This window comes from Chiloscyllium plagiosum, unplaced genomic scaffold, assembly GCF_037043375.1.
Source record: "Chiloscyllium plagiosum isolate Xiang-an unplaced genomic scaffold, Cpla_swu_hap1 HiC_scaffold_37, whole genome shotgun sequence".
NCBI lineage: Eukaryota > Metazoa > Chordata > Chondrichthyes > Orectolobiformes > Hemiscylliidae > Chiloscyllium > Chiloscyllium plagiosum.
In genome coordinates, this window is record NW_028270175.1 from 18,874,829 (window position 1) to 18,895,865 (window position 21,037).

The window sequence follows — 21,037 nt, forward strand, 5'->3', positions numbered from 1 at the left end:
AGAGCACGCGCGGCCTGCCGACCAACCACGCATGCACCACCCTAGGCATGCCGGTCGTTGTAGTCTTCCGGCCGTGACTCGAAACGATGCTTGCTCCTTTCCCACTATTTTATTCCGATTTCCTTTTCTTTCCTTTCTTCCCCCCAAGTTTACCCCTCAGGGATATTTGTGTGTCCCACTAATGTTTCATTCTCTCTTTCGCCCTGGGACTGGCGTTTGAAATGGAGGCCGAGGGGCCCATGTTGATCACGTGCCACCCAAGCTGCCATATTGAAACTATTCTGCTTTGTAACCATGGCAACGATGGACAAAATCAACTTTACCAAATACGTGTACAGTCAACAGGGACATAACTCAACCCATAATTTTTCATATACTTGATGTGTTAGCAATGAATTCGCCTCCGTCTTTCACTCTCTTGATTCATTATCAGTCATGTCAGAGTCACAGAGATGTACAGAGCGGGAACAGACCCTTCTGTCCAACTCGTCCATGCCGACCAAATTTTCTTAACTAATCTAGTCTTATTTGCCAGCACTTGGCCCATATCATTCTAAACCTTTCCCATTCATATACCCATCCAGATGCCTTTTAAATGTTATTGTACGAGCCTCCGCCACTTTCTCTAGCAGCTCATTCCATACACACACCATCCTCTGCGAAAAAAAGTTCTCCCTTAGGTCCCTTTTTAAACTTTTCTCCTCTCACCCTAAAAATATGCCTTCTAGTTCTGGACTTACCCACCACAGGGAAAAGACCTTTTCTAGTTATCCTATTCATGCCCCACATGATTTTATAAACCTCTATAAGGTTTATAAAATCAGCCTCCGACACTCCAGGGAAAACAGCCCCAGCCTATTCAGCCTCTCCCCATAGCTGAAATCCTCCAATCCTGGCAGCATGCTTGTAAATCTTTTGTGAACCCTTTCAACTTTAACAACATCCTTCCTATAACATGGAGACCAGAATTGCACACAAGATGCCAAAAGTGGTCGAACCAGTGTCCTGTACAGCCGCAATGTGACTTCCCAACTCGGATACTCGAATAGTTATATTGGAGTCAAGGATCAGCTACGTGGAGTAAAACAAATAACTGTGAACGCTGAAAATCTGAAACACAAAAGTTCTGAAGAGATCATACTGCACTCAAACATTAATTCTGCTTTCTGGCCACAGATGCTGCCAGACTTGCTGAATTTCTCCAGAAATATCTATTTTTATGTGTTTCAGCTAAATGGAACTGATCTCAGCCCCAGACTCAGTTTACTTCGGGTTCTACATCAAAGCGTTGCTATTAAGATTCTGAGCGAAGGGTTGCTATTAAGATTGCAGTGCAAACCCTATGTCTCACATTATAACAGACACCTGGCCCAACCGAAAGGAAGAACTAACATAGACTGTGGTTCTTCAATCAGACAGAATTATGTCCATCATCTAACAGCCTCTAATTATGCCAACCTATTTAGAAAGGTAAAACCTACATATGCAAACTAGCCTCTTCTCAATAATTTTACCAATTATATTAAAATATGCCTCTTTATGTGAATGAGCAGACACGCTTCAACAAACTGCAAAAAAGCTTGCATTTTGATAATATTTTAAGCTCAATACTTCTCAAAAGTCTTTGTAAACATCAGTAAATATTTCTGAAGCGATGTTATTTTTACTATTGGAAATGTGATAACCAATTTGTCCATAAATATTGGCTAGGACATCAGGGAGAACTCATTAATTCCCTATTCTCCATTTAAAAAAAGAATCCATGGGACCTTCTACATCCTTCGAAGAGGAAAATCAGAGTCTCATGCAAAAGTCAGCGCCCGTCTGAAGGATATGCTCGAATCAATTAACTGAAATGTCAGTGTTGCTAGCTGGGTCACAGCTAACAGTGAAACCGATAAAATATTGGGTTTTATGTTCTGCACAGTGCCTTTCTCATTGAGGATGTTAACTGATTTATCCTTAGTGCAGTATTTCCCTATTTTCTAAGTATTGCACAATACAGGATTATCAGTAACCAGCGTTACAGAGTTGTCAGTACCCAGTATACATTATTGAACTGTCAATGCAAATTGTTTACTACAGGATTGTCAATGCTCAACATCGAGCTCATTGCAGGATTATCCCCATTCAGAGCTCTCCGCCAGGCGAATCTCGCGATGTTTCTTGTGCCGGATGAAGTCTCGCGGACCTTGGTGCGAGTTCTCGCGAGATTGTCGGGGAGATGGCGGGTGGCCGCCTGGTACCTGAGGGTCGCCTGAGTGCCGGCTGCTTCGCGCTCGGGGTGTCAGTCACTTTGGTGCCGGGGCTGAGTGGCACCCAGTCTGGTTTCATCACCCGCGTACTGCTCGCTATTTACCTGGCCTTCATTAACGTCTTGTTACTGCTGTTATACCGGGGGCTCCATTACCAGGTAACAAGGGGCGGGAGGGGATGAGCCCGAGCGCGGACTGGGATCAGCCCGAGCGCGGACTGGGATCTCTGCTCTTTACACATGTTACTTACTGATAAAGCTAACGGAGTCATTTCGGGCGGTAACAAGGGGAAGCTCAAGGCGCCGCCCTCTACTGCCCCGAGACGGAGTCAGCAGTGATGGCTCCTGCAGTTGAATAACATGCTCGTTCTGCGCCTTTACCTTGGGGCGGGTGGTTTTTGTTACAAAAACAGAAATTTCTGGAAAAACTCAACAGGTCTGGGCACCAGCTGTGGGGAGAAATCCGTTAACACTTCGGGTCACTTCGGAACTGTTCCACTTTTTGTTTCTGATTTCCAGCATCCGCAGTTATTTCGGGATTTTTTTTTGTTTCTCCTTGGAATGTTATTTTTTTTAACCATATATGTTCGCAATAAGAAGCAGAAATATTGAGTTCAGAATCCGAAACGTCAGAGCTCAGTAAATTTCGCTGAGCTACTGCTCTACCAATTGGGCAATAAACTGTCCCTGCTTTTTGCTACCTTTTTCAGTAGTGCCAAGAGATTTTAAGATCCGTGATAAATAATTTTCAATTTAATGTCTTTACTACAAAGATTTGCAAATCAATTTAATAACTTTGCATTTATAAAACTCAGAGAAAATTCCATCAGATGCTTTTTGGGAACTTTATCAACTCGTACTTGATACCAAGTCTCATGAGAAATTACTGTAGCTGAATAAAATATTGTCTCAGAGGTTTTAATGTATTTGAAAAGCTAGGACTGATTTAGGGATAGTCAACGTGGCTTAGTGTGTGGGAAATCGTGTCTCACTAATTTGATTGAGTTTTTTGAAGAAGTAATGAAGAGGATCGATGAGGGCAGAGTGGTGGACGTGATCTATATGGACTTCAGTAAGGCATTCGACAAGGTTCCTCATGGTAGACTGGTTAGCAAGGTTAGATTGCATGGAATACAGGGAGAGGTAGCCATTTGGATAAAGGACTGACTTGAAGGTTGAAGACATAAGGTGGTAGTGGAGGGTTGCCTTTCAGACTGGAGGTCTGTGACCAGTGGAGTGTCACAAGGGTTGGTGCTGGGTCCACTACTTTTCGTCATTTATATAAATGATTTGGGTGTGAGCACAAGAGGTATAGTTAGTAAATTTGCAGATGACACCAAAATTGGAGGTGTAGTGGACAGCAAAAAAAGTTACCTCAGAGTAAAATGGGATCTTGATCAGATGGACCAATGGACCGAGGAATGGCAGATGGAGTTTAATTTAGATAAATGTGAGGTGCTACATTTTGGAAAGGCAAATCGGGACATGACTTATACACTTAATGGCAGGGTCTTGGTGAGTGTTGCTGAACAAAGAGACCTTGGAGTGCAGGTTCAAGGCTCCTTAAAAGTGGAGTCTCAGGTAGACAAAATAGTGAAGATAGTATGCTTTCTTTTATTGGTCAGAGCATCGACTGTAGCAATTGGGAGGTCATGTTGCAGCTGTACAGGACATTGGTTAGGCCATTTTTGGGATTTTGTGTAATTCTGGTCGCCTTCCTATCGGAAGAACAGTGTGAAACTTGAAAGGATTCAGAAAGGATTTCCAAGGATGTTGCCAGGGTTGCAGGGTTTGATCTTTAGGTTGAGGTTGAATAGGCTGGGGCTGTTTTCCCTGGACTGTTGGAAATTGAGGGGTAACCTTATTGAGGTTTATAAAATCATGAGGGGCATGGATAAGGTAAATAGACAAGGTCTTTTCCCTGGGGTGGGGGAGTCCAGAACTAGAGCGCATAAGTTTATGGTGAGGGGGAAAAATTTAAAAAGGACCTAAGGGGCATGCAGAGGGTGGCGTGTGTATGAAATGAACTGCTAGAGGAAGTGGTGGAGGCTGGTATAATTACAACATTTAAAAAAGCATCTGGATGAGTATATGAACAGGAAGGGTTTAGAGGGATTGGGCCAAGTGATAGCAAATGGCACTGGATTAGTTTAGGTTACCTGGTCGGCATGGATTCTGAAACAGGCACTGAAGGGGCCTGTTTCCGTGCTGTACATCTCTAACTGTATTACAGCACATAAGATGACTATTCAGCCCTTTGTATGCACTCTGGGCTATAAAGATCTGACTAATTCCATTTTCCAGCTCTAGACTCATGGGTCTAGAGGCTGTGGAGCTGCAAGTGAATATCTAAATTGTACTTCAATGCCATGAGACTTTGACTCAATCATTCTTTCAGATAGTCAATTTCAGATTCTCACCACTTTAAGTGAAAAATGCCCCATAACTCTCCTCCTATCATCCTTACTACCATAAACCTATGCATCCTGGTTTTGAATCCTTCACTAATGGAAAAAAATGCCTATTTATACCCCTCATAATATTTTATATCTATCATGTCCCCTCTCAACTATCGCTGGGCCAAGAAAACCAACTACAGCCCTTCAGATCTTTTCCACAGCTCAGACTGTAGCCTAAACAACACTGATGAATCACCTCTCCATCCTCAAGTGCAGTCACATCCTTCCTATTATGTGGTGACAGAACTCAGCAGTCAAAGAGATACATTTTAAGTGTCTTAAACGAGAGATGAGAAGGCTCGGGCAACAGCATTCTGTGAATTTAAACTGATGCAGGAATTAGTGATTGAGAGGTGATTAAATTGAACTCTCCTTTTTAAAATTCTATCCAAGATGCTAGCTCTGCAGTTGGAAAAGGTCCTGCTTCATATTTATAAAAGAAGATCAGACTGGTTTTATCAAGGGCCATAGCTCCTCCAATAATATCATGAGGGTATTGAACTTAGTGCAGGTATGCCAGCAAAGATTGATCCCAGGATTAGTGGTGTCCCTTGACGCATAAAAGGCATTTGATCGGATAGAATGGCCATATCTGTTTGGGGTCCTGGAGCGCTTTGGTATGGGGGGGGGGGGAATCCTTTGCCAGATGGGTGGCAGTAATGTATAATGATCCTACAGTGGCAGTCATTACAAATGGTGTTAAGTCAGATAACTTTAACATTGGGAGAGGTAGTTGATAGGGGTGTCCTCTCTCACCGCAATTATTCACCTTGGCAGTTAAGCCGTTAGCTGAGGCTATCAGGAGGGATCCTGAAATAGTGGTGCCAAGGGTGGGAATGGGGGAGCATAAGGACACCTTGTATGCTGACGACATCTTGTTCTTGGCCAATCCGGAGAAGTCTGTTCCTCGACTGATTCAAACAATTAGTTTATTTGGCGATATCTCAGGTCACAGGATCAACTTTACAAAATCGGAAGCCATGTCAGTTGGGGAATTAGCGGAGGTGTCTAATCTGAAGGATGGAATGCAGTTCCTGTTTAGATGGTCGCCAAAAGGATTTTTTGGGAATTTTTATTACCCCTTCCTTCCACCAGCTGTATAAAGCTAACTATGTACAATTACTGGAGAGGATAAAACAGGATTTGTAGCTGTGGGAGGGGTTACCGTTATCATGGTTGGGCCGAAAAACCCTGATTAAAATGAATGTTATTCCCCCCCCCCGTTGTACCCCATGAGAATGCTCCCGTTGCTGCTACGCAGACGAGTGTTAACTGAGGCTCTGTGGTTGGCTAGGGTCCTTTATTTGGTGCCACAGGCGCCCTCTAATTAAAATCACTAAATTGCAGCTTTCACAGGGTGAGGGAGCGGTGGATCTTCCGGATTTGAAGAAATATCAAATAAGCGCACTGTTAGCATATGTTGGTGACTGGGTACGGGGGAATTCGGAATTGATTTGGCTTGACATTGAAGCCTCGCAGTCGAGATGCCCTCTAGTTAATTTATTATTTATGAATAAGATCAGGGTGTCCCAAATGTAAGATTAATATCGGCACTCTCACACACTGCTACTGGTCCTGTTGTAAGATCTAGAGATACTGCAGTGCTATAGTAAGGGAGCTAAAGGACATCCTGGTGATTGAAATTAACATGGATCTGGTATTTCTTCTTCTGGGGTTGCCAAATTTGCCCTGTTTGGGGGAGCACTGGAAGAGATTGTGTAACATTCTTACCCACTGTGCAAGGAAGAACATTCTAGCGAATTGGGTGTCGGAAAATCCATCATGTCTTATGGGGTGGCGTTGGCTGGTGATGGAGCATCTTCCCCAAGATTACCTCACAAATATGGTGCACCACAAAACGGAGTCGTTTTACAACTGCTTTTTAAATTATATTGATTCAGACTTATCAGCAATATTAATTAGGGCCGTGGTATAGCCATGGGAATCAGTATGGGTGCCTGTGGGGCCCTGGGAGGGGGAGGCTGGGGCAAAAAAAGAATACGGGTACTGTAACTGGTCCTCCCAGGGATGGGAGCCTCAGTGGAGGTGTGATGAGTGCCCAATTGCTTCTTATCTCAACTCATTCATGTTTCTAAAACCTCTGGGCAATTATAGGTGGGCAATAAATGCTGGTCTAGCCATGACACCCTCATCCTGTGAATGAATTAAAAAAAAACCTGAATCAAAGAGTCAAATGGCTTACTCCTGCTCCTCTTTGCAATGTTTCTACATCACTGCTGAGGAAATCACTTACACTTAACGTATCTCATTTATCTAGTTTTTTTTTAAATTACAACAGGATATAGCAATAATTTTCTTTCTTGACAAACAATAATGTTTTGAAGGAGTCCTGTGAGCGTTATCTGAATTCTTTTCCCAATCTCTCTTTACTTTTTCCCAGTCCCAATCAGTTAATCAAATTAATGATTATTATTATTTTATTCCAAACTGACCAATGCCAGCCTCTATTTCCCTCTAATAGAGCGACTGTAGTCCAAACCTATCAATGCAACAATCTGTTTTTCAAATCTTTGCTGTCTGAAGATAATTTCTGCACACATTAATCTGCTCAACATCCAGTATTCCAACTTTACTAAAGTTCACATCTGTTAATTTCCCCATTATCCAATACCCATTTCATTGACTGCAATCCTGTTCAGATTATCTTAACTGTATCCCATCTTAACTGTCTCCCATTTTCCCCAGGGCTGACGTAAGTGCCTCATAAATTGGAAACTGTGCCTGACTTCACTAATTAGTCACGTATTGCACACAGTTGGAGAACATAACCTGATTACAAATCTTAAGTCCTCCTTCTGAATTGCTTTGTAATCTTTTAAAATACCTTTTGCAGAATTACATGTTTTTCCTTCTCATGTTTTCAGCTTCCACTGTTTGTGGAGACTGCTATTACTTCTCCCTTTCCATAATTTTCTGTTGTCCTGAAATAAAATTTTACCTTGGAGTTGGGAGGTAATAAATTTTACTCCCACCACCCTCTCTGACCACAATCTTCTTACTCAGGCTGGTTGAAATAATTCAGGTAAGGCAGTTGAATCAGATTTGTGGATGAACACGTTGAGGGTGAATTTGGTAAATTGGAGGATTAATGGGTCTCATCAATTTTTCTCAGCTGAAGCTGAAACTGTACTACTTTGCTTGAGTTCCTATTGAGTTGAGGTTACTCCTCAAATGTATTTCCTGACTTTTAATCTCTGCCCCTAGGTTGCAGTGAGGGCTTGTTTCCTCGGCTTTGTTTGTGGCTGTGGTTTGTTACTGAGCTTTGGAGGATCATCATGGCAGCACTTTGGCTGGTAAGTTGTCTGTAGAAGTAAACCTCATTTGCCACCTCATGTTTGAAAATGTTGCTCACTGGTTTAAAAGTTGATTTGTAATATTGATGCCTGCTGTGTGATCCATCTAAAGCATTTTATCCTGTTATACTATATATGGCTCATGAGCATCAACTGAAAGGAATGCTATGGAAGATTCATTCATATATATTCTTTAAAGAGAAGTATGAATGTGACTAAAGACTTTCAAGCTGTTTCCAAAGATCTCTCCCGGTACTTAACCATCTGTTTAGAAAATGGGAGCAATGCACTAAAACAGAGTGATTTTCCTACAAATATAGATTATAGAATGCAACACTGGAAGGGTAATTACAGTCTCGGCACTTTCCCCTTCCAACTGTTAATGCTCAGAATTGTACTGTCTGTGACTGTTTTCTGTTTAATAGTAGGCATAAAAAACTCATGAGTTTCACAGTAATGTTGCAAGTTTCTGTTTATTCTTTGACAGGTACTTGTGCTCTCTGAGTTTTTTTCACTATTCAGAATATCTGGTGACTGCAGTTATCAATCCCAAGTCTCTCTCTCTGGATTCCTTCCTGTTAAATCATAGCATGGCATACACACTTGCAGCTATGTCATCCTGGGTGGAATTCACAATCGAGAAACTTCTCTTTCCAGGTGTGTGAACAGTTATGGCATTGTTTTCTTCTGTGATCTATAGAGTGTAGTGCTTTGTTTGAGGAGTGGTGCTGAGTACATAATTTTTCTGCACATCATAGGTCTAGTGTGGTTCATTATATGTACCCAGATCTATTTTCTGGCGTGGTGTGTTGTGGTAAAATCACTGTATCACAGTTTTGTTCAGTTATGACACCTAAGCATTAAACATTTGACTCTGCAGACCACAAAACAGCCGTGTCCATGTGTGACATTTGCATGAGGACAGTGACCCCTAGATAGTAATGAGCATTGTATATTCTTATGCATTTGTTAACCAGGAAACCAGTATCTTTTTTTGTATTATTCCAATTGTTAGCTCAAGGGAGATTAGCTAACTCCTGAAGGAGAAATTCAACCTGAAGCATTCCTTTTTCTGTAGATCAGGTCAATGTAATTGACCGTATTTTTGTTGAGTTGGTCAGGATCAAGAGCAATATTGCAACTCTCATTGATGTAAAGCTCATAATGACTCTTCATTCACAGGAACTTGAGTGCGTAATAGGAAGAGTTAGAATGATTACAGCACAGAAAGAGACCGTTTGTCTATTCATTATGTTCTGGCTCTCTTCATAAGAAATGTGTTTTTTGAAAAAGTAACAAAGAGGATTGATGAGGGCAGAGAGGTAGATGTGATCTATATGGACTTCAGTAAGGCATTCGACAAGGTTCACCAGGGGAGACTGGAGAGCAAGGTTAGGTCTCATGGAATACAAAGGGAACTAGCCATTTGGATACAGAACTGGCTCAAAGGTAGAAGACAAAGGGTGGTGATGGAGGGTTGTTTTATTAGATTGGAGGCCTGTGACCAGTGGAGTGCTACAAGGATCGGTGCTGGGTCCTCTACTTTCTGTTATTTATATAAATGATTTGGATGTGAATATAAGAGGTATAGTTAGTAAGTTTGCAGATGACACCAAAATTGGAGGTGTAGTGGGCAGCGAAGAAGGTTACCTAAGATTACAACAGGATCTTAATCAAATGGGCCAGTGGGCTGAGAAGTAGCAAATGGAGTTTAATTCACATAAATGCGAGGTGCTTCATTTTGAGAAAGCAAGTCTTAGCATGCCTTATACACTTAATGGTAAGGTCCAAGGGACCTTGGAGTGCAGGTTCATAGCTCCTTGAAAGTGGAGTCGCAAGTAGATAGGATAGTGAAGGTGGCATGTGCTTTCCTTTATTGGTCAGAGTATTGAGTACAGGAGTTGGGAGGTCATGTTGCAGTTGTACAGGGCATTATTTAGGTCACTGTTGGAATATTGCATACAATTCTGGTCTCCTTCCTATCGGAAGGATGTTGTGAAGCTTGAAAGGGTTCAGAAAAGATTTACAAGAATGAAGGGCTCATGCCCGAAACGTCGATTCTCCTGCTCCTTGGATGCTGCCTGACCTGCTGCGCTTTTCCAGTAACACATTTTCAGTACAAGAATGTTGCCAGGATTGGACGAATTGAGCTATAGGGAGAGGCTGAACAGGCTGGGGCTGTTTTTCCTGGAGCGTCTGAGGCTGAGGGGTGACCTTATAGAGGTTTACAAAATTGAGGGTCACGGATAGGATAAATAGACAAAGTCTTTTCCCTGGGGTCGGGGAGTCCAGAACTAGAGGGCATAGGCTTAGAGTGAGAGGGGAAAGATATAAAAGAGACCTTAGGGGCAACGTTTTCACACAGAGGGTGGTACGTGTATGGAATGAACTGCCAGAGGAAGTGGTGGATGCTGGTCCAATTGCAACATTTAAAAGGCATTTGGATGGGTATATGACTGGGAAGGGTTTGGAGGGATATGGGCTGGGTGCTGGCAGGTGGGACTAGATTGGATTGGGATATCTGGTCAGTGTGGACGGATTGGACCAAAGGGTCTGTTTCCATGCTGTACATCTGACTCTATCACTTGTGGGACGTGGGTGTTAATGGCTGGCCAGCATTTCTTGCTTGTCCAGAGTTGCGCTGCCCTTGTCCTTCTAGATGAAAGTGGTTGTGTGTTTGGCAGGAGCTGACTAAGGATTTTTGGTAAATTTCTGCAGTGCTGCTTCTACTTAGTATTGGTAATGGAGGGAGTGGATCCCTGTGGATGTGGTGCTGATCCACTGGGATGCTTTGTCCTGGATGGTGTTAAGCTTCTTGAGCATTGTTGAAACTGCACCCATCCAGGCAAGTGGGGAGTATCTCATCACACTCCTGATTCGTACCTTGTACACTGTTTATGCAACAACTCCAGTTTCTGGGCAGTGGTATCCCCCAGAAAGTTTATAGTGAAGAATTCAGTGATGGTAATGTTGTGGACCAGCCAAATCCCCTCAAATATATTAAGCTAACAGCCTAGACCCCAACTTTTGCATATTTTTAAGGGCAAGTGTAAGGCTTTATGCTTGGGACACAATTTGATTAGTCAGGCCTGAAGCAAAACACTTTGTATTTTAACAATAGTGTAAAAATACAGGCAAAATATTAATTTTAAAAATCAGCTTTACTGTAACTCTATTGAAATACTTAACAAGATAATATATATATTAACGCCACTAATTAGATGTTCCAAGATAGTAACATCCCACAAACACACCCTTGGCAGAGGCAAATTCTGTAAAATAGATTGTCCCACATGCAATGTTTCCCCAGTCCCGAAGGAAGGAATATCAAGAAAAAACTGTGTGTCTGTGTAAGAGAGAACTCAGGCATTTCACTGTAGCAGGAGAGATTTATAGCAGCTTCCAAACGCCAACAGCTCCTGAAAGTTAAACTAAAATCCTGGTTCTGTGGGAGCTTGACCCCACCCCTTCACATTGCTTCTATTATTCCAATTTTTAAAAAGCCAACACTAGCTGGGCTCCAAGTTTACAACACTTGCTTTCAAAAGATACATGACAGACAAATCCTTCTTAAAGGCACATCTCATAACAGTATGTCAAGGGACAATGGTTAGATTGTCTCTTATTAGAGATGATCATTGCTTGGTATTTGTGTGGCTCGAGTGTTATTTACCACTTGTCAAACAAAGTCTGAATATTGACCAGATCTTGTTGCTTTTGAGTATGGACTGCTTCAGCATCTGAAGAGTCGCGAATGGTGCTGAACATTGTGCAATCGTCAGTGAACATCCCCACTTCTGACCTTATGATGTCGGGAAGGTTATTGGTGGAGCAGCCAAAGATGGTTGAGCCTTGCTGAGAAACTCATGCAAAGATGTCCTGGAGCTAAGATGACTGACCACCACCAACAACAACTATTTTCCTATATGCCAGACATGACAAAAACCATTGGAGAGTTTGCCCCCAATACGCATTGATTCCTGGGTGCCATACTCAATTGAATATGGTCTTGATGTGAAGGGCTATCATTCTCACCTCAACGTTGGATTTTAGCCATTTTGTCCATTTTTGAACCAAGGCTGTAATGAGGTCAGGAGCTGCGTGGCCCAACTTTTATTTTGAGCATCGTCTACCAGCATTAATTGCCCAGAAGGCGGTTAAGTGGCAACCACATTGCTGTGTGTGGCATTTTCCTTCCCTAAAGGACATTAGTGAACCAGATGATTTTTTTCATCAATCAACAATGGATTCATGGTCATCATGAGCCTCCTTCTTCTAGATGTTAGTCTAGTGATAATACCACTAGGCCATTGCCTCCCTTGCTATCTTAAGTGCTTCCTCCAACTTTTGTTCAACTTGGAGGAATCTAACTGGCCCAACTCCAAATCCCTTTCCCTATAGCCTTCCAATTTTATTTTTTTACCTTCAAGTACTCATTATTAAATCTGCCTCCACACTGTCAGATAGCATATTTCAGTTCATAATCGCTTGTTGTGTGTAAAAGGTTTTCCTCATCACATTTGGCTCTTTTGCCATCTGATTAATATTGGTGTCCTCTTGAGGCTTCTGCCAGTGGGAACACTTTCTGTCTATCTCCACTATCCAGACCACTCAAGGTTTTGAACATCTCTCTCAAATTTCAATCTTCTCTGCTCTAAGGTCCACAATCCCAGCATGTCTAATCCATCTGGAACCATTCTTGCACATTTTCTCTGCACACTCCCGAAAGAGTTCATTTCCTTGTTAAAGTATCGTGCACAGAATAGGCCACAATTTGCCAATTCAGGCCAAAACAGTATTTTATCAAAGGTCACCATTACTTTTCTGCTTTTGTACTCTAAGACACTATTCTGAGATTCTATATGTGTTTTTAACCATTTCTCAACCTGCTCTGTGAATGTAGATAATTTGTGCAAATGAAGTCTCGGGTCCCTCTGCTCCCTCACTCACTTTAGAATTGTATCTATTGGCTTGTCTTGCCCCTCACCTTTCTTCTTACCAATTATTCATCCTGCAGTTCATCTGTCAAGTGTTGGTCCATTCCATCAGCCTGTCTTGCTTCTTGAAAAGTGTTACCATCTTCCTCGCTGTTCGCTGCACTTCCATGTTTTGTATCATCTGCAAACTTTGAAGTTGTCCCATGTACCCTGTATCTCCAGGTCCAAGTCATTAATATAGATCACGAAAAGCAGTAGTCTTGGTACTGGTCCCTGGTGAACGACACTGTAAACTTCATCCAGTTTGAAAAACAAGCATTCAGCACTACTCCTTCCTGTTGTGATGAAAGGTGTGTGATTTATATATAAAATATGACTTTTAATAATGAAACACTGAGGCATTAGCTTGTTTTTAATTGAGAATAATTGAGGATTGATTTTAGCTTAGAAAATCCCAGAGATTGGAAAGCTTTTAGGGTAGTTTTTGAGGAGACCTGACTGAGGTCAGGAGCAAATATTATATCCCTCTTAGAAAAGAGTGTACGACAGTGCAGGAAAACTCTGGTATCTCGCCAAAAAAAGTTTAGCATGTGAAACTTCCACAACAGGAATGTCTAGTAATAAAAGACTGAAAAAAATTAAAATACTGCATGTTTGTGTGAGAATACCTCATGGTTCAGAGAACAGAATTAGGGAGAAACTGTTAAGTTAAACCTAAAGTAGGAGTAAATTACTGCAGATGCTGGAATCTGTACTGAAAACAAAAAGTGCTGCAAATCTCAATGGGTCAGGCATTATCTATGGAGAGAGAGCAAGCTGAGTCTAGATGACTCATCTTTAGAGCTGTTAAAGCTAAAATTTGATATGAAATGCTAATTTTTCTGGAATTGAATATCTGTAAAGTAAGGATGTTGGGGAGTAGATGAGACTTTGTTTTCCTTAATGTTTTATATCTTGCAAACAGTGTTCTATATTTAGATAGCCTTGCTTTGCTTTTGTTTCAGTTTTTGTAATAAACTTGTTTTATTTTTAAATAAAATGTACAGTCTTGTGTACTTGTTCAGTGAATGACCACCACGTTAAATTGAAAGATTGAAGCCAGATTTTATTCTGGGGTCTTGTTTATTCAGTGGTAAAATTACCTGGGAACATAACATTGTATTTTAGCCAATTTCTATCAATTCTGCCATTGTCCCCTATATTCCATCAAATTTGTTGACGACAAGCATTTTCATTTTATTTTGATTGAAAAAAAATACATTTTTTCTCTTCACTTGCAGGTCTGAAACAGATTACGTGGCTCAGTTTCTTGGGTTTGCTGATGGTTCTCATTGGCGAATCTCTACGTAAGGCTGCCATGTTAACAGCTGGGTCAAATTTCAATCATATTGTACAGAATGAGAAGGCTGAAAGCCACCGGCTTGTCACCAATGGCGTCTACTCTTGGTCGAGGCATCCTTCCTATGTGGGCTGGTTCTACTGGAGTATTGGCACTCAGGTAGGTTCACCATTGGTTTCTGCATGTTCGTTGTGCCTTTTGGAATAGGAATGTGCTACTTTGATGTGCTGAAAAGTGGACCAACATTTTCTGGTACCGGTGTTGAAGTTTCTTCCTGTTTCTTATGGCCTTATGGTTATAGCACAGATAAAAGCCATTTTTACTGGCGGTCATAAGGAGCAATTCACTGCAACACCCCAAAACCTTGCACATTTCTGCTCTTCAGATATTTAGAATATTTTTAAAATGTTTAAACATTTACAGCACAGAAGGAGGCCATTGTGCTCATTGGGTCTGTGCACATTCATAAAGAACTATTGAAATCAGTCCGCTTTTTCACCAATATCCAGAATGCAGAAATTCGGGTGTGTATCCAAACGCTTTTCTGCCTCTACTAGTCTTTTAGGCAGAGAGTTCCAGATCCCTGACATTCTCTGGGTTAAAAAAAAAAACCCCACCTCTCCTCTAATCTTTCTGCTTTAAACAGATGCTTCACTGTCAATGAACCTTCTGCTAAGGGAGATTAGTCCTTCCCATTTACTCTGTCTAGTTCCCTCACAAATCTGTATACCTCAGTCAAATCTGCCCTCAGCCTATCTCTTCCCAGAATTATGAAGATGCTTTTTTTTTGAGGATTCATGTTTAAAAGATTGTAGGTAATGGTTCATTTGAAAAGATTGAGGAGGTAGGTCGACTTCTGTTTAAAAGGGGTCACTAAAAGGACACATTGAGACGTTTTAAAAACAAACTTGAAGTCATTTGACTAACTTACTGGACTTATTTACTGGGTAAATGCCTGGATTTAGGGCTGTCAGGATTAAGTCTTTGGTTTGGGTATTATTTGGAGTTTCATTTGTGTTAGCCTGCTGAGAAAGAGAAAATAGTCAGCTCATCCACTGCCTTGCAGAGAAAGCCTTTTCAGGGTCCAGTGTGGTAACTGGAACACTCCTGAAAAGTCTCTGTAGGGACTCTCCTTGATGTTTCCTGAACAAACTCTATCTGCAAAGTGACAACTGCTTGTGTTTTTTGACAGGCATTTAGATATGCCAGGATATTAGTTTAAAGCCATCATGAACATTTTGTATCTTACCCTTTTTCTTTCAAGAACTAATTATTATTTAGCCAAGTCTTCTTTCTTTAATTTGATGCTGAAAAAAATCTTTATTTCCTTTCAATTACCTGTGTCTAAGTCTGCGTTTGTGTTGAGTTACTTAGAAGGGTGGATAAAGAGTGGAGCTGGAAAAACCACAGCAGGTCAAGGAGCATCAGAGGAGAAGTCCAAAGCTGTGCAGGTTAGGTGCATTAGTCAGGAGTAAAATGTACAGTAATGGGGAATGGGTTTGGGTGGGATACTATTGGGAAGGTCGGTGTGGACTTGTTGGGCTGAAGGGCCTGTTTCCACACTGTAGGGATTCTACTCTATAAAAAGAGTTGCTGAAAAACTCCAGCATCTGCAGTTATCACTGTCTTGGAAAAAGACACCCCTTCTCCTTTGCTGCTTGACCTGCTGTGCCTTTTCCAGCTCCACTCTTCAGCATCTACAGTTCTCACTATCTTCAAGTTATTTAGAAGGATAAACACTTACACTTTCATATTTCAAACTGTTAAAATGATTTGTATATTTGCCAAATAAGTTCTGTTTCCCCAATAAATCAACAATTTAGAAACATAGAATCCCGACAGTGTGGTACGAGGCACTTCTGCCCATCAAGTCCTGCCCTGACTGTTGAAGAGCATCCCACCCAGTCCCACCTCCACCTTTTCCTGTAAACCTGCATTCACCATGGTCAATCTACCTAGCCCACATATCCCTAGATACAACAGGGCAATCTAGCATGGCATACTCCACACAAACAGTCAATCAAGGCTGGAATCAAACCTGGGTACCTGATGTACTAAGCCACCATTTGCCCAGTTTGTTTATTAAAGAAACCTGGTTAGTTTTTTTTTATTCTAAACGTAATATAGGTAAAGTATGTATTGGTCAATATTGGTAACTGGGTAAAGTATTTAAATTTATAATATCAGAGGGACTAGAGGTAGACAATGCACGCTCCAACTTCAGTCATATCACAGGGGAACAACCTCAGCCTGTCTAATTTTTCCTCAAAGCTGCAATTTTCTAGTCCTGGAAACATTTTTGTTTAAGGCATAGGAAAACAAACAAAATTATTCTTTGTTGTCTTCCGATTGATGTGTTGGGAGATCTTGTCAGCCATTATCATATTGAATGGCGGATCAGACATGAAGGGTCAAATGGCCTACTCCTCCTATATTCTATGTCATGTGTCTCAGTGTTACATGTGTGGAGCCCTGATGCTGATCTGAAAGTCCCCTGAAAGATTAGGTTTGAGGATCTGGAATGGTTCTCATATCAAATGGAAAGGGCCTCTAATGGTCTGGATTCATATGACTGGTTTATTTCTTATGATTAGCACTTAATATAAGGTGTGGGGGTTTGGACAAACCAGTGAGGGTTTCTTGCTCTGTAAATGCGTCTTTGACAAGGAACTCTGACTGGTACGAGATCCGGCACAACCAAATATACTATGATACAAAGTTTGTGAGCAGATTTGTAGCTCGGGTGCTCGTTACTGTGGTTCTGTTCACTGAGCTGGACGTTTTTGTTGCAAACGTTTCATCCCCTGTTTCCCCGGAGGAAACACCACAGAAGCGCTTCACAGGAGGCTCCCAAGCACTGAAGATGTCACCTAGACAGGGGACGAAACGTTTGCAACAAAAACTTCCAGCTCGGCGAACAGAACCACAGCATAGTATGATACAATTAAGATAGAATAATTTTTTCTTCCTTGGTCTGCCACAACATATAGGTGCATCAGAAACGGTAACAGCCTTTTTCCAAGTAATGAATCAATTGTTGCCTTTTGTTTCTTTTCAGGTAATTTTGTGTAACCCCATCTGCATTGTAGGATATACGTTGGCTTCATGGCATTTCTTTTGTGAGCGAATCGAGGAAGAGGAGATTACTCTGATTCAGTTTTTTGGCAAAGACTATGAGCAGTACAAGAAGCGGATTCCAACACGGCTTCCCTTCATCAAAGGTGCCAAAATAGATCCATGATGTTCGACGATGTGGGAGAGGGAAATGCACAATCAAACGGACCGTGAATACATGGGCTACCGTTTAATCCTTAGTACCTGAATATTGTTTGATTTCAGCTTTGAAAAGAATTCCACAGCTGTTGCTGTTGAGAATATGTTAGCTAGCTTCTCACTGTTAGAGCAAGGAAGTGGTGCTGCAGGGGACAATGAGTTATGAATGGTGGGAACCAGAAACATTGCGAATTGTAGAGGCCACTTGCTGCAGCTATTGCTATGACAAAGCCATTTGTTATAAACTTGGTACTTCTCATAAAGACTGTTCTTTTTTGACCAAAAAAAAGTCCACTGAGGGCTGCTTTATACTGTGTAGGGATGCAGCAGTATTGCAATATACGAACACACTTTATCAGGAAAGTAAATTCCATAATTTACTGTTAACAGAGGATAATCATGATTTGTAGAAAACTGGGTCAGTTGCTTTTTGTTTTATCTGGACCAAAACTTGTTGCATCTTATTTAGGAAGATGCTAAAATTAGTGATATTCTGCATTGAACTTTTTTTTTAAAATGACTATCAAGATCAGTTTTCCTCCTTTGTTCCAGTTAAACATACAACCAGGCTAATAATATGCAAGTTTCCAATGCTAAAGGACCTTCGTGAACATATTGCGTGATATTTCTACTAGCTATGGGTCAATTTTTCACAATCTACAACATTTGAGTCAAATTGGCAAATACATTGCCATTTTCAGTGAAGAGAAGTGAACTGGGGATTGGTGATATTGGTGTAATCAAGAGTGCCCTTTTGAATGTTTTGCTGAGACATATTGAATTGTGTAGAGAGAGCTGTATCTAATACGTGCTGTACTAGTCCTGGGAGTATTTGAGGGGGCCATCTATAAGAACCTTTGTTCTATATTTAACCCATATGGTATCTGACCTGATCAACTACTTGATGATTCCAGGTACTTGAAATGAATGTGTCCCATTGCCCAGCACATCCCTCAACTTCATGAGAAAAATGCACACAAATAAATTTCCTCATTCTATTGAGTACAATTTGATTACCTCTGCACTGTTGGAAAGGGAAGGGGAAAGCTTTAATTTACTTAAATATGATAAGTAAAAACTGTAAATGCTGGAATTCTGAAATAAAATGGGTGCTTACCTGAAATATTAAGCTGTCTTTTCTCTCATGCATGCTGAATGATTCACTGTTTTCCATCATTTTCTAGGTTTTTTTTGCACGTGCCATGCTTGATTCTAAGCCTCACTTTGAGTTATCATGAGCATGATCAGTACTTATTCCTGTACCTGTAGATTTCATGAAGATATTCATAACCAGGTTTCTCTTGAAATCTACCAGCAAATATCTTTTCAAATCCAGAAAAAGTGCTGCACCAGATCATCATCTGCCATTTTGATGTCCGGTCCTCATCTCAATTTCTCCCCTTTTTCAGGCTGAACAATGTGAAAACAGCTGATTATTGATTAAGATTCCAAAATAATACGAATTTTTCTCTGACATTTTGGACCATCGATAATAGCATTTATATTGTATCTTTCATGTTGAAAAATGCTCCTCTGCTTCATCAAAATGTAATCAGTCAAAAGTGGGTGCCATGTCAAAGGTGATATGAGGGGAGTGGGGTCATCAATAACTTGACTAAAAACTAAGGGGGAGAATTAGAGGTATGCAGAAAGAGCAGGGACTAAAGAGGGATTTTTAAAATGTTCGCACAGGCACAATAGGTGGAATTGCAGATGCTGGAAATTTGGAAATAAATAAATAAATAAAAACAAAATTGTTGAGAAACTCAGCAGGTCTGGCAGCATCAATGGAGAAAAAGCAGAGTTAACATTTTGGGTCCAGCGACCCTTCTTCAGAACAAAGAGACTTGCCTGTTTTCATGCTGGAGGTTTAAATAATTTTGAGGAGAGTGATGTTGAGAGGTTTATGGAGTAAGGGCACATCTATCAGGTGATGTGAGGAGGGGAGTGAACAAAAATGATCAGTTTGTTGGAACATTATATGGGGAGAGTTATAGGGGTACGGCAAGTTTTGTATTAATGTCAAGGATATTGTGATTAGCCTGCAGCAATTGTGTTGTACTGTTAACATAGTCACTGCCATCTGTAATAATCATGCCAAGGAGTAGAGGTAGACAAAGAGTGGATCTCGAGACTTTGCTGAAGACCCAGTGACAATATTGATGTAGGTGAACATATACAAATATGCATCAGAAAGTTATACCTTTGCAGAGTTATCCTATTGTATATTAATATTCTGACATGCTTATTTTATGAATGTCATTTCAGTTGCTGCATAAGCTACTGTTAATGGCTATTATTAATGCAGCTTTGGATCAATATGTCAGAGACTGGATTCCTTATTCTTAATGAGGAAATTGACTTTTTAGAGATGACGAATATACTGTAATAGTTTTCTTCAGAGCTGTTGGTTTGGTGGTGGGGGCGTATTTAGAGTTCCTCTGGTTGCAGTATTTTGATTTCCCCAAATGAAATTGTGTTTGAATGGATGTTAACTGTAAATGAGCTTGCTAGTGCTCGCTAGCATAGGCTCCATTATGAAGGGCTGTTGTGGGACAGTAACAGTTTCTCTACCACTGAGTTAGGAGGCCTTGATTCAAGTCCTCCTGCTCCAGAGGTGTGTAATAACATTGCTGAACAGGTTGATTAGGAAAATACCTCGGTTTGGATACAGGCTGGCTACTTGGAGTGTGGTAACAAAGTGCACTGATACCAATTGACTAGTGCCCTACTTAGCACTGCATGTCCAGAAAAGGAGTTAAAGGTTTTGGGAACATTCTTAACAGACTAATACGACTTTTGACATATTAAAATCTGTACTGTCACATTGTCCCGTTACCTCCTTTTGCTTTATAATGACCGCTGTCTTTGCCCAATACTGTGATTTGTAGAATCACAGAGTAAGACCATTATGTCTGTATGAAATATGATTTTACTAGCTATGGCATATTATAGATTATGTGACTTTCCTGCATTGTACAAATTTGAACAGAAATAATACTAATCTTATTTGTAGATGAAAACTTTTAAATATACATTTATGGATGGATGCTTAAAGTCAGAACCTACAGGTGCTGCGCTTACTGTGGTAAGTGATTAACTGTTAATGTGCAAGCTCTTTGGAGATGATGATGGGCGAGCTGGTATAGAATCGTCATCCAGTCTATAAGTTTTTCTAAGGTATAACTCAGGATATTTATGTTTTGTGAGCACTGCTCATCAATTCGCCAGATACGCAGCTGATAACGGGAGTAGAGATTCCCGGCAACGAAATCCCTCAGAGGCAATCCAATACTAGAGAACAATTCCATTCAGACCATGGAATCTGAGCCTAATTATACTCCCACTCAAAGCCACACACAATGGCTAATGACCTTTCCATTTTAAAGGCTATATAAACAAAGAATCCCAAAGTGCTTCAAAAAGATATGATTGATCAAAGTTAATGGAAAGTCATAATG

The 21,037-nt window shown here is 40.9% G+C and overlaps 1 protein-coding gene across 1 annotated transcript; it reads left to right on the forward strand.

Moving 5' to 3' along the window:
* Nucleotides 1-2,224: 2,224 nt before the first annotated feature.
* icmt (isoprenylcysteine carboxyl methyltransferase) lies at nt 2,225-18,699 on the forward strand. The gene is made up of 5 exons (XM_043675983.2): nt 2,225-2,413; nt 7,939-8,027; nt 8,515-8,684; nt 14,245-14,462; nt 17,362-18,699. The coding sequence occupies exons 1-5, from the start codon at nt 2,225-2,227 to the stop codon at nt 17,542-17,544; spliced, it is 849 nt and encodes a 282-aa protein (XP_043531918.1). The 3' UTR covers nt 17,545-18,699.
* The last annotated feature ends 2,338 nt before the right edge of the window (nt 18,700-21,037 follow it).